The sequence below is a fragment of the Carassius carassius genome, chromosome 27 (assembly GCF_963082965.1).
Source record: "Carassius carassius chromosome 27, fCarCar2.1, whole genome shotgun sequence".
NCBI classification, from domain to species: Eukaryota; Metazoa; Chordata; class Actinopteri; order Cypriniformes; family Cyprinidae; genus Carassius; species Carassius carassius.
Window position 1 is genome coordinate 1,571,135 of NC_081781.1, and position 14,187 is coordinate 1,585,321.

Below are 14,187 nucleotides of genomic sequence, written 5' to 3' on the forward strand. Positions count from 1 at the left end.
ACAAGCAAAAAGAGCCAAACACATACATATTAAAGTATACACCATCAGTCTTGATTTCATGTCGACTTGAAATGGTCACAGCGTACGACAGGAATCATTTGCTATTTATTGCACATAAAATTAAGGCTTGCGTCTCACTTTCAATGAATGCAAGGTGTCCTTGTGGTCCAAGAATAGTATAATATATCTTGCAGGCTGCAGCCCACCCGGGTTTAAAGCTCAAGTGAAACTCAAGCACTACAGATATAATCTTTATGAGTGTTATTTATCACCACACACACACACAGCACTGTTACTGCAGCATACACTGCTTCACATGTGCAATGTCCGCAAAAAAAGTGTTTTTCTCAAGGGTGATTCAACACAAAAAGTGTAAAATCTCATGACAGTTCCTAACTAGTTTATGTTTTGCCAGATTGGTGGCTAATTCATTGATCTACATTTGTAGGTTCTCATTCAATATGTTTATGTCCCAGTGATGGTTTGGTTTAATGTGTGGACCTTCATGCTTTCTGTACAAAGGATTTTGTTATCTTGTTCATTTTCTTTGCAGCATTTTGTTTACTGAGACAATGTACACAAATAAGATCGGATTAAATCGGATGCCAATGGATCCCAGTAAAACTCAAGTTCTCTCAAGTCCTAAAAGAATCTAATTGGAATGGTTCCAAATTATGATAGAAATTCCAATTAAAACTGTTTTCTTATTGGAATCATACTGGATTTTTGGACAAGGGCTGTGTAAAGACACCTAAACGCCATTTTAGAAGTGCACCTTTGCAAGGTTAATCTGGCATTAGACTATGTACCAACTTAACACTCTTCTATTGGTATTGATGGTTCCATTAAGAACCTTTAACATCCATGGAATCCCTCCATAGTAGAAAAAGGTAATTTAGTTATTAAAATGTTCTTCACACTGAGAAAAGATCACTGGTAGTTTCCTTGGTTAACCAACATTGCTTCTTCTATGTATGGCATCACTACCAAAACCTGCTTTTAGAATCTGTATTTTTAAGAGTGTAGCCAAATTTACAGCATTCAGTATTCTTGATCTGGAGTATCTTACAGCACCTTTGTTGGTCTTTGATTGAGAATCTTGAACTACATTCTGAAAACTCTGAGCTTCTCTATGAGAATGTTATAAAGTGCATCTATTTCGTAAGACATTTTTTAAGTAGGTGGTGATGGCAGCGGAGCTGCTGCCTGCTGTGAGCGCTATCACTTACTTTAAGGAATAAATTAAAATTCACTGAAATACAATATGAAAAAAAAATAATCATGTAGTTATAAACTCAATTACAACTTATAAAAAGTGCTCTTTGCACACAAAAATATAAGTAAATAAATAATCATAGCATGGTAACTAATTAAATTAGATTTAAATTCATATTTTCAAATGAGCTTATTCAAACTGCATCAGCATAAATCTGTTAATTGTGAAAAAAAAATTAATTCGATCAGTTAAAAAGTACAAACATGGTTTAAATATGCATACAAAATAATTATTTTATTATTATTAATTATTAATTTATTCTTAATTATTAATAAATTATTTTATTATTAATCTTGCTTGACTTAATGTATGAAATTTAAAACGAATTGGATTTATCAATGATAAATATAAAAAAAATACTATTTTCCATTTAAAACACAATTAAGTTTGTTACAGAAAAATATACATCACATAAAATGAATCAGATCATTTATGTCTAAACTGTGCAACTGAAATAGAAATTTTATATGCAATTAAAATGCAGAGATATTGTTGAGTGTGTTGCACGGAAGAAAGTTTGAAATGAGAGTGAGTAAATGATAACAGCGTTTTCATTTTGGATGAGCTCTCTCTTTGAACTCTCATATCAGGTCTGGCTCAGTCCAGAGTCTCAGACTTGACCCATCTGAAGGGAGCGAGGGTGGACAACAGGACACACACAATCTGCTCAAGACTGCTAATGTACAGCCAAGCGGTTTCTGCTACACTGTGTTCTGTACTGCAGATATCAGGACGAGAAACCATACCTTAGATATCCAGTAATCAATGGATGCAGCATTAATGTCTTCAAATAATCCACAATCTGAGATATCAGTGCTGGTGCATGTTTTAAATGTCTATTACCCTTTAATTTTCATAACAAGCAAACATCTTAGGGCTAAATAAGCAGTGGCCTGCATGTCATTATCAGCAAAGTTGAGTCATTTTACACATTTAAATCTGTCCACAGCTAAAGGACAATAATGCCAGTGTCCTCAATCTAAAACTGTGATAAAGCTGTTTTGTAACAATAATATCCAGTTCAGCACTCTGTATTTTAATGTTCAATAATCATTCATAATAGTTATCAAAATAAAAATCATAATATAATATAAAAATAAAAAAATAAGAATAATATAAACAAATCATAATATCATATAAAATCTAAAACAAAATCTAAAACATCTAAATCTAAAACAAATAAACAGAAACATTATAACATGAATATTTAATAATATTTTCTTAAAAAAAAACAAAAAAAACATTATAAACACAAAATCACAACCATAACCCTAAACAATAAATAAATACATTTTATATAAAAACTGCAACACTGCAAGCATTTACTACTTTAACTTTTAGTCAAAAAAGTCGCAAAACATCCAGAGCTTATTTTAGGGAGTTATCTAACAAACTCATAATTCAGCCAAACATCTGAAAGAACACATGATCTGATCTTCTACATCTCATCCTGTGTGATGAATAACACAAATGTACGATAAAATGGACACAAATGGACAGTATCACATTAGACAAACTGCCAAGTGTCAATATGCATTATTATGCAAAAACAATTGTAGCCAAAAAATAAATAAGAATGCAACACAAGACAGATGGATAGACTGATGAACGCAAGCCTCACGGCAACAAGTTTGATCGATGTGTTCTGTATTTTTTTTAATCATTCACAGAGATACACACACATTCCATTAAAGAAAAAAAACATGCACAAAATCACTCACACATACCAGCACTAGATTTATGCACAATTTGTCTGATTAATAAACTAACAAATGGATTATAATACGAAACACAAGTGTCTACTGATTCAAGAAACATCAAATGACAGAGGAAGACTGAAGACTTACCATCATCTACATGAAGATTGAGATCTCACACACACATACACACAATGACACAGAGAGGAAGTGAACACACACATATGGATGGAGAGAGAAGAGGAGGAGGAGTAGAGAGAGAGAGAGAGAGAGGGAGAGAGAGAGAAGCCCACAGAGAAAAAGCAGGCAGGAATTATTAACAGTAAAAAGAAACAGTATAAAAAGAGAAATGGAAAATGAACACACACGCACACACATACACCCGTGCACACACACACACACACACACACGTCTCTGGACTATCGCTTATGCACTATAACTGAAATTTATAGTATTTTGTGGGACAGAAAGAGACCATATAAACCAACCACCAAACCAGTTTGTCTTGTGTAGCGTGTCATTTCTGTCAATCTGAAATTGAATATTATATTAGATAATACAGTATACTGGTAATGAGCAACAAACTCAAAATATAGTACATTCACAACTGTTCAGAAAACACATAGGAAATATCTGAATGTTGTTAACCTGACTTAACAAAAAGGGCTTTTGTGCATTTGATGGAAAGTGAATGGACAATTTCATGATCAATAACACAAAAAGAAAACGCTATTTATGAATATTTTGTCTCTATGGGGACATCTCTAAAAAGAGATAATCAGATTAAGTCTACATAAGGTAAAACATAAACATAAATGTATATGAATTACATACATAAATCGAATCTATTTGGATTGTAGTTTTAACAAACTAATAAATGTGATGCATTTTTGTCAATCATAAATAAATGAAATGGGTAATAGTAAACTGACTGCATTTAAAATCTACAATAACCAGGTTTATTTATCACCAATAAATCTGATAAAGCCATTTATCATCAATAAATCCAATTTGTTTCAATTTCATTCATTTTTATCTAAATGAGTATTGCTTGTTCCACAGCTAGAAATATTTATCCGTTCATACTTTTTAAATAAATGCACATATTTTTTTTATTCTTACAATGAACAGATTAATGCAAGTTGAATACATGCATTTTGAAAATATGATTATTTAAATAAAATCAAACATATGCAAAAAAGGAAGGAAATTTTTACAGTATATGCAATTCAGATCTTGAGCCTCTTTCAAAGCAACTCTAGAATTCTTTAAACATAACTGAAGTATAGTACAGAAACTATAGAAAACAATTTCTGCTTACTAGATCAGATACCAATAAACCAGGCATCATCTAAAACAGCTTTACCACGGTACAAAGTCATGTAAAGCTCCTAAACTAATGCTACAAAAACACACATGTCCATGTTGAGTAAAACGGACCCTCCGCATCAAGAGCTTCACATTCAAAATGAACAAACAAACATTTCACAACAATCTGGATAAACAGAAATGATTCTGTGTGGGAATAATGCTGATGAAGTGATAGTCAGAGATGTTGAGCTGAGGATCTGCACTGCTGAGCGCTTGTTTCTCCTCGGCCATCACTATCTGATCTTTACAGAGCATTACATTAAAATGTTCTCACCTCTGTGACAACAAGAACCCAGTCAGTTTTACAAGCTGCTCTGTTCAGAGGAGGAACATTATCAGTGCGCGCACACACACACACACACACACACACACACACACACACACACACACACCAATTGCACTTCTATACTTCTACGTAATTCTGATGCTGTTAGACTGTATTTGAGACATCATCCTAAACACACAGAAATCAACAGAGAGGCGAATAGAGAGGAGGAAAGGAGGAGAGTGGGAACGAAATGTGATGGAAGAGGTATAAATAAGATTTGACAGATAAAGATTCATAGATTAATCACTATAAAACTGTCAGGGATACGTCTGAGCTTACACACACACACACACACACACACACACACACACACACACACACACACACACACACACACACACACACACACACACACACACACACACACACACACAAGCAACATGGAGAAAACCAGGATTAATGGAGCATTTCAGGTTATTATGGAATATTTGATTCTGTAGTGTAAATGCATGCTGCATGATGAAAGTATGTTACAAGTCTAAATTATTATTTCCTGTATTAATCAACAGCATGTTGCAAATGCAACAACAACAAAAAAAAATCTCAAAAATATTCCATTAAGTGCCCATCTTAAGACAGAATTCAGAGGGTTTTAATCAATATATCCTTAACAAATGAGCCATCACCATTCTGCCAAATTACTTGTGCATGAAAATGAGATGCAGGATTGCATTTGCAGATAATCACAGGAACTGGGATGTGTGTTAGTGGCTCACTGTTATGTAACCGTATTATGGACTGCCACAGCAATTTCATCATCTGTGTGTGTGCGACTGTGAGAGAACACAGGAAGTGACATCGAGAGACACAGAGAGAGTCTCTGTATGCTAATGATCAGGATGGTTATAAATTGCATTGTATAGGAAAAATCAGCATGAATGTCATAAAGGTTTGCCATGACAATGGGCAATAAGAGAATAAATGATGACAGAATTCTGCATCTCTGTCAAACTGAAACCTGTGCAAACTCTCTCACTCATATGAGAGTAGCACAGTTTCCACAGCAATGCCTGCTCCCATGACAACCATCTGCATCCACACAGCAGGGCGAGAAATGACTGTGACATGAGCTGATGCTTTGGGTGAGAGTCTGGAGATTCATGGGTCAAAGTTACAGGATAGTCATATTCCTGCAGCTCATAAAGTAAAGCATCGTGTCAGCAACACCAAGGTCATGGTTTCGAAAATTACAATAGCATCTCAATGATACTAAAATAACACTGGAATCTAAAAATGCATTGCTAAAACAAGTTTTGAAAGCAATGGTGGAAGGGAATAATTTCAGCTAAAAATGACTAGAATTTTATAAATCCATATATAAAAAAAATATGAATTTAAATTTGCTGATAATTTGCATGCATTCTAAACATGCATTAAAAAATAATAATACAAATGTTATATATTCCTTGCAAAAAAAAGGAAAACAAAAAACAAAATAAACCCTTCCTTAGTAATTGTGTCTTGTTTTCCAATACAAATATCTTAACATTCTTAAATTAAAATACATTTATTAGAAATGCAAAATGACTTCAAGATATTAAGCACTGTTTTCTGAAAAACTGATCAAAATTAAGTGTGTTTTTGTTTAAACAAGAAAAAATAATCTGCAAATGCAGGGGTGAGGAAATGTAACTTGTTTTCCCTTTGAATTAAGTTTATTTTTCTGACCCCATTGGCATTTTTTAACACATAAGTTGCTTAACTTTTCAGAAAACAAAACATACTTTGCTTCTTAAGTAAAGCATTTTGATTTAAGAATGTTTAGATATTTGTCCTGGAAAACAAGAATTTTTCAGTATGCAACATCAGAAAAAGAAACCTGTGAAAACTACACACGGATGGGACTCTGACAGGGCTTTTGGGGTGAAGTGAGCGTGGAGGTCGGCAGCAGGGTGAGCGAGGGTGGGGAGGCAGAGGAACAGAAGACAGGAAGCGAACAGTGCGGGGACAGGAAACAGGAAGTGATTCGCTCTCACCTTGGGTGTGGGACAGGAAGCGGTGGAGAGGCGGGAGGTAGCCTGGGCGCGTGGTGACTCAGACGGCGTGGTGCTCAGAGACGCCGTGTCATGGGAAAGGACCTGGACGCCCCGTGAGATGATGGAGTCGGGGATCTGAGACATAAAAGACGGATATTTATTAAAATCATAAACTTTATTCTTTATCATTTGTGCATTATATAATGTAAAAAGTCAAGTTTGCAAAGTGAGCTCGTGGTGAAACATGTTCTTGTCATGTTTCTAATCACTTCCCAATCTGCGTTCTATTTAGTGTGATCCAGGCTGTAGTACACTTAAAATAATATGCTAAAAAATACACGAATGGAACAGTATTTCGAGATTTGTCACATTTTTTGGCCTAATATGACCCACAAACTCTTGCTGTGTGAAAAAGGAGAAGACCGTGGCAGTTCAATATCAACTTTTTCGGTTTCCGCAGAAAATTGTGAGGAATGTAAAGCCATAATTATATTAAAAATAACAATGAATTTTGAGGTAATGCATGTAGTGTCACGGCAGGGATCCAATGAGGCACGGAGATAGAACCAATTGCGAGTAAGTCTTTTATTAAGGGCAATCCAAAAGGGTAAACAGTCCAGGCAGAGGTCGATACCAAACAAAACCAAACCAAACCAAACATAAACAAACAAGGACACAAGGCAAGAGCACGACAAGATGACGGACATGAATTAACAACGACTCCGTGACACATACTAAGACAGACTGGGTTATATACACAAGGAGAGACAATTGCTAATGGGAAACTGACAGGGTGTGATGATAGGTAATTAGTGACAGCTGGGTGCAATAATTAAGCAGGGACGTGAGGAATGTGATTAATGAAGTGAAAGACACCGTGGGAAAAGAGGACATCTAGTGGACACCTAGGGATCACAACCCAGACACTGTGACAGTACCCTCCCTCTACGGAGCGGCTCCCAGACGCTCCACGACAAGACACAACACAGACACAAGGAGGGAGACGGACAGGTGGAGGCTCAGGGGGAGGGACGGAGGGCCAGAAAGGAAACATAGGAAACAGACACCAGAAGTGTAAACAGAAAACAGGGAGACCAGGAGGGAGGAGGACCGGAGGAGGTCCAGGGGGAGGGACAGAGGGCCAGGCTAACAGAGGGGAACCAACAGAAAACACAACAGAAAACGAAAAAAACATAAGTCCGTGAAGGACTTCACGTGGCACCCACCAGGGCGGAACAGAAGACCACCACAACCGTGTGGTCAAGGCGGAAACCCTCCAGGGCGGAGCAGAAGACCACCACAACCGTGTGGTCAAGGCGGAAGCCCCCCAGGGCGGAGCAGAAGACCACCACACCACTGTGGTCAAGGCAGAAGCCCCCCAGGGCGGAGCAGAAGGCCACCACACCCCTTTGGTCAAGGCAGAAGCCCCCCAGGGCGGAGCAGAAGGCCACCACAACCTTGTGGTCGAGGCCAGAGTTCCCCAGGGCGGAGCAGAAGACCACCACCACCATGTGGTCAGGGCGGAAGGCCCCCAGGACAGAGCAGAAGACCACCACCCCACTGTGGTCAAAGCGGAAGCCCTCCAGGGCGGAGCAGAAGACCACCACATCCCTGTGGTCGATGCACAAAGCCCCCAGGGCGGATCAGAAGCCCACCACTTCCGTGCGGCCGGATCAACGGGAGGACGAGACTCTGGTAAATCCATGGTGTCTCTACTGGACTCCAGAAGATCGGTGCTGGCCTGACACTGCTCATGAAGATCATTGGTGACTTGCATTTGCTTATGAAGATCAATGGTGACCTGCCTTTGTTCATGAAGATCAGAGGTGACTTGCCTTTGTTCATGAAGATCAGAGGTGACTTGCCTTTGTTCATGAAGATCAGAGGTGACTTGACTCAGTCCTTGAAGATCACCGGTGACTTGACTTGACTATGAAAGGTCAACGGTGACTTGACTTGACTCTGAAAGGTCAACGGTGACTAGCCCTGACTCTGGGGGGATCAGCGGTGACTAGCCCTGACTCTGGAGGGTTAACAGTGACTAGACTTGACTCTGGAGGGTCATCTGGAACCCGACTCGACTCTGGAGGGTCATCAATGACTAGCCCTGACTCTGGAAGGTCATCGGTGACTAGCCCTGACTCTTGAAGGTCATCAATGACTAGCCCTGACTCTTGAAGGTCATCAATGACTAGCCCTGACTCTGGAAGGTCATCGGTGACTAGCCCTGACTCTGGAAGGTCATCGGTGACTAGCCCTGACTCTGGAGGGTCATCGGTGACTAGCCCTGACTCTGGAGGGTCATCGGTGACTAGCCCTGACTCTGGAGAGTTCCCTGGCACCTGACTCGACTCTGGTGAGTTCCCTTGCACCTGACTCGACTCTGGTGAGTTCCCTTGCACCCGACTCGACTCTGGAGAGTTCACCGGCACCCGACTCCACTCTGGAGAGTTCACCGGCACCCGACTCGACTCTGGAGAGTTCACCGGCACCCGACTCGACTCTGGAGAGTTCACCGGCACCCGACTCGACTCTGGAGAGTTCACCGGCACCCGACTCGACTCTGGAGAGTTCACCGGCACCCGACTCGACTCTGGAGAGTTCACCGGCACCCGACTCGACTCTGGAGAGTTCACCGGCACCCGACTCGACTCTGGAGAGTTCACCGGCACCCGACTCGACTCTGGAGAGTTCACCGGCACCCGACTCGACTCTGGAGAGTTCACCGGCACCCGACTCGACTCTGGAGAGTTCACAGGCACCCGACTCGACTCTGGAGAGTTCACAGGCACCCGACTCGACTCTGGAGAGTTCACAGGCACCCGACTCGACTCTGGGGAGTTCACAGGCACCCGACTCGACTCTGGGGAGTTCACAGGCACCCGACTCGACTCTGGGGAGTTCAAAGGCACCCGACTCGACTCTGGAGAGTTCACCGGCACCCGACTCGACTCTGGAGAGTTCACCGGCACCCGACTCGACTCTGGAGAGTTCACCGGCACCCGACTCGACTCTGGGGAGTTCACAGGCACCCGACTCGACTCTGGGGAGTTCACAGGCACCCGACTCGACTCTGGGGAGTTCACAGGCACCTGACTCGACTCTGGGGAGTTCACAGGCACCTGACTCGACTCGGGAGGGTCAGCTGAGACTCTCACGGGGAGTCGTGGCCTAATGGTTAGAGAGTCGGACTCCCAATCGAAAGGTTGTGAGTTCGAGTCCCGGGCCGGCAGGAATTGTGGGTGGGGGGAGTGCATGTACAGTTCTCTCTCCACCTTCAATACCACGACTTAGGTGCCCTTGAGCAAGGCATCGAACCCCCAACTGCTCCCCGGGTGCCGCAGCATAAATGGCTGCCCACTGCTCCGGGTGTGTGCTCACAGTGTGTGTGTGTGTGTGTGTGTGTTTTCACTGCTCTGTGTGTGTGTGCATTTCGGATGGGTTAAATGCAGAGCACAAATTCTGAGTATGGGTCACCATACTTGGCTGAATGTCACTTCACTTTCATCCTGTGCAGCGGCGCTGGGCAAGCAGCCGTCTTGGGCCATGACTCTGGACAGGCGGCCATCTTGTACTGTGGTGCTGGGCTGGTGGCCATCTGGGGTTGTGGCGCTGGACTGGCGGCCATCTTGTACTGTGGCGCTGGACCAGTGGCCAATTTGGGCATTGGCGCTGGGTTAGCGGCCATCTTGTGCAGTTGCGCTGGGTTAGCGGCCATCTAACCCAGTGCTGTGGCACTGGACTGACGGCCATCTTGTGCTGTGGCGCTAGGCTGACGGCCATCTGGTGCTGTGGCGCTAGGCTGATGGCCATCTTGGGTTGTGGAGCTGAACCGGTGGCCAATTTGGGCATTGGCGCTGGGTTAGCGGCCATCTTGTGCTGTGGCGCTTGGCTGTTAGCCATTCTGGGCAGTGGTGCTGGACTGGCGGCCATCTTGGGTTGTGGCGCTTGGCTGGTTGCCATCCTGGGCAGTGGTGCTGGACTGGCGGCCATCTTGGGTTGTGGCGCTTGGCTGGTTGCCATCCTGGGCAATGGTGCTGGGCTGACGACCACCCCGCCGGAAGAGACCGAAGTGGCTGGGGCATCCCACCGAAGCCGATGCTGCAGGTAGCGCACGAATTCCCAGAATTCCAGTGTCTCTAACTGTGCCATCTCCTCATGAGACACTGGATCATCCAGCCCGCCATTGAAATAGTCCTTGAGGGCCGCATCGTTGTGGCCCATGCCCTCGGCCAGGGACCAGAACACCTGAGCCAGGGCACCCACTTTATTGCCCTCTTGGCGGAGGGCGATCAACCGAAGGTACTTGGTTCGCCGCTCCGCCATCTTGGCTGGGGAACGGAAAAATGACATACCGCTGGTTCCTAGTGTGACGGAGTCGTTCTGTCACGGCAGGGATCCAATGAGGCACGGAGATAGAACCAATTGCGAGTAAGTCTTTTATTAAGGGCAATCCAAAAGGGTAAACAGTCCAGGCAGAGGTCGATACCAAACAAAACAAAACCAAACCAAACCAAACATAAACAAACAAGGACACAAGGCAAGAGCACGACAAGATGACGGACATGAATTAACAACGACTCCGTGACACATACTAAGACAGACTGGGTTATATACACAAGGAGAGACAATTGCTAATGGGAAACTGACAGGGTGTGATGATAGGTAATTAGTTACAGCTGGGTGCAATAATTAAGCAGGGACGTGAGGAATGTGATTAATGAAGTGAAAGACACCGTGGGAAAAGAGGACATCTAGTGGACACCCAGGGAACACAACCCAGACACTGTGACATGTAGTTACATGATAAATGTATTTAATATGTTTTTTATGTATTTAAATATAGCAACATCATTACAAATCAGCAATTACAAATATATCTAAATACATAACATAAAAGTCTGAATAAAAATTACATTACATTTAAGTTTTTTATTTGGCAGTACACATTAATCATATTCTAAAACAAAAGTAATTATGAAATTCCATATAAGATGTACTTACGTTTCAATTAAGTAGGTAAAGAAAGTTCAGCTAAATGGATTTAATATAAATTTACATTTTAATACATTTTTATTTAATTGGAAAATAACATGCAGCTAAGTGTCTGAAACATTACATTCAGATCTTACTTGAAGTCTGTGTAAAGGCAATTCAGAGAAGTGTTTCTAAACAAAGATTATAAATGATGAATGAGGTCGACACAAACACAATCACACAAATGATGTGAAGATGATGTCTTGATATTCACTCACACCACTGGATGCTGCAGCACACATGAAGATGAGACACAATATCTTGATGAGAATGAAGACAAATGGAACACCTGCAAATGTCCAACACAGTCCTGTGAGAACTAGGGTGAAGCTTTGATTCTAACTCTAAAGAGGACATAACAGCAGAAAACACCCCCATCCCCTTCCATCTACACAGAAATTTTTTCATTTATGACCACAGTTTCACGTCATCTAAAGTCTTTATTTACAGCAATGGTAACTAACTTACCATAAATAAGAGCTATGGTAACTAACGGATTAAACCAACAACATTACAGCGATAGTGTTGAAGATGTTTTGATAGTTTGAGTATTCAAAAGAGAATTTAGCAAAGAATAATTAATTAATTTGTGTTCCCTGCTAGCTGAATTTCACATACATAAACACATACACACACCATGGTATCCACTAATTAACCATACAATAACCATAGTTTAATCATGGTATTTGCAGTAAAACTATAAATATTCAAAATATGCAATAGTACAGTTCTGAATCAAATGTTTCGAAATACGAGCTCCAAAGTTCCAATTTGAATCAAAAGATTCATGAACCCGCTCTGAAGTTCCAATCTAAATCAAATGATTCATGATCCGAAGTCCCAATCTTAATCAAATGATCCATGATCCATGCTCTGAAGTCCTGATCTGATTCAAATGATTTGTGAATCTGCTCTGTAATCCCGATTTAAATCAAATGAATCATGATATGTGCTCTGAAGTCAAGAAATGAATAATGATTTACGAACCCAATCCAAAGTTCCGATCTAAATCAAATGATTCCCGATACATGCTCCAATGTTCCGATCTGTATTAAATGAATCACAAACCTGCTCCGAAGTTCCGATCTAACTCAAATGATTCACGCTCCATGCTCCGAAGTCCTGATCTAAATAATGATTTGTGAATCTTCAGCTCAGATTGAGACTTCAGAATGCGTATTACAAATCTTTCAATTCGTGAAATTATTAAAGAACCCGCTACAATGTATCAAAAGATTTGCGAACCCGCTCTAATATTCAAATCTATAGTCAAACCAAAAATTAATCAGACACCAGATATAATTTTTATGTTTTTTTTTTTACTAGTGGGTGCAGAACACTATAGTTCATTTATGTAAGTGAGGATAGACAAATAAAGTAAACTGTGACGTACAATACCCAAAAATTCTCCATAGAGTGAACTACCAGTAAAACTGATAAAACTTTGGGACCAAAAATGATTTGGACACTTTGATCTGATCGTGTTTTGCTCAATTGTTTTTCTTTGTTTGCTAATGCCACCTTTTTACACCACAGACTGAACAAAATGAAGCATCGCTTGCTAACTGGTTTACCTAAATTGGTATCATCTAATTGTGACCTTAAATTTAACAGCTGACAGCTCTTCAACAGAATTCATTACATACCTTTCTATCAAAGTTATGTGACATTATCAAGACACAGTTTGACTCTGAGCACTTGTCATATTTTATTACCATTTTATAAGCTTTAGCAAGTAAACTGTGATGATGTGAGAAATGTTGAAGGTGTCTGAATTAATGTTGGTTTGACTGTAAATCAAATGATGCGGGATACTCACTCCGAAGTCCCGATCTGAAACAAATGATTCGCAATCCAACTGGAATCGCTTTGAAACAGTGAATCATTTTGCGATGCAATGCTTGAACTGATTCGAAGTTTCGAAAAGCTCAGTTTCAAGGACATACTTCTACAGATTTCTAGGCTATATACTTTAACTTCTCAGGTAATATCAATCAATGGTATGACCTGTTTCAGATGCAGCCGAAAATACAACAACAGTGGTTACATATACAGATATTTAACTGTTTGATCAAAACTATTGCTAGGGACAATTTAGTAGTCACCAGCGGCCCTACTAAATTCTAAGACCCTGTGTAAGAATCACTTTTGTATAGCATAACTGATTTATATATAGCTTCAGGTTTACCTTGGCAGCGATGGAGGCGGCGGTGATGTGTGAGGAGGAGCTGTCCTCTGTGGAGGCCACACCACTGTCCTTCTTCTCCTCCTCCTCTTCCTCACACTGCACACCCTTGTCCTCGGTCTGCCGGTGTGGGCTGCTGGTGGGCAGCGGGGACGGAGGAGGCGGAGGCGAGGGCAGGTCCTCCAGCTCGTTTGGCACCTCCTTCACTTTGACCACAGCTTCTCGAAGCAGGTCGATGGCGTGTGGGAGAGCAGGCAGGATGAACTGGAAGCATTCCTACAGCACACACATGCAACAAAGAATACATACATACAAAA

The 14,187-nt window shown here is 41.2% G+C and overlaps 1 protein-coding gene across 6 annotated transcripts in view; it reads right to left on the bottom strand.

Moving 5' to 3' along the window:
- Positions 1-14,187, bottom strand: part of LOC132106410 (gephyrin-like) — an 85,872-nt gene that overhangs the window by 30,246 nt on the left and 41,439 nt on the right. For all 6 annotated transcript variants that reach the window (XM_059512068.1, XM_059512067.1, XM_059512066.1 and 3 more), the window contains exons 7-8: positions 13,874-14,146; positions 6,649-6,783 (exon numbers count right to left, since the gene is read on the bottom strand). In XM_059512068.1, coding sequence (XP_059368051.1) covers positions 6,649-6,783; positions 13,874-14,146 — 408 coding nt within the window. The remainder of the gene's footprint in view (positions 1-6,648; positions 6,784-13,873; positions 14,147-14,187) is intronic.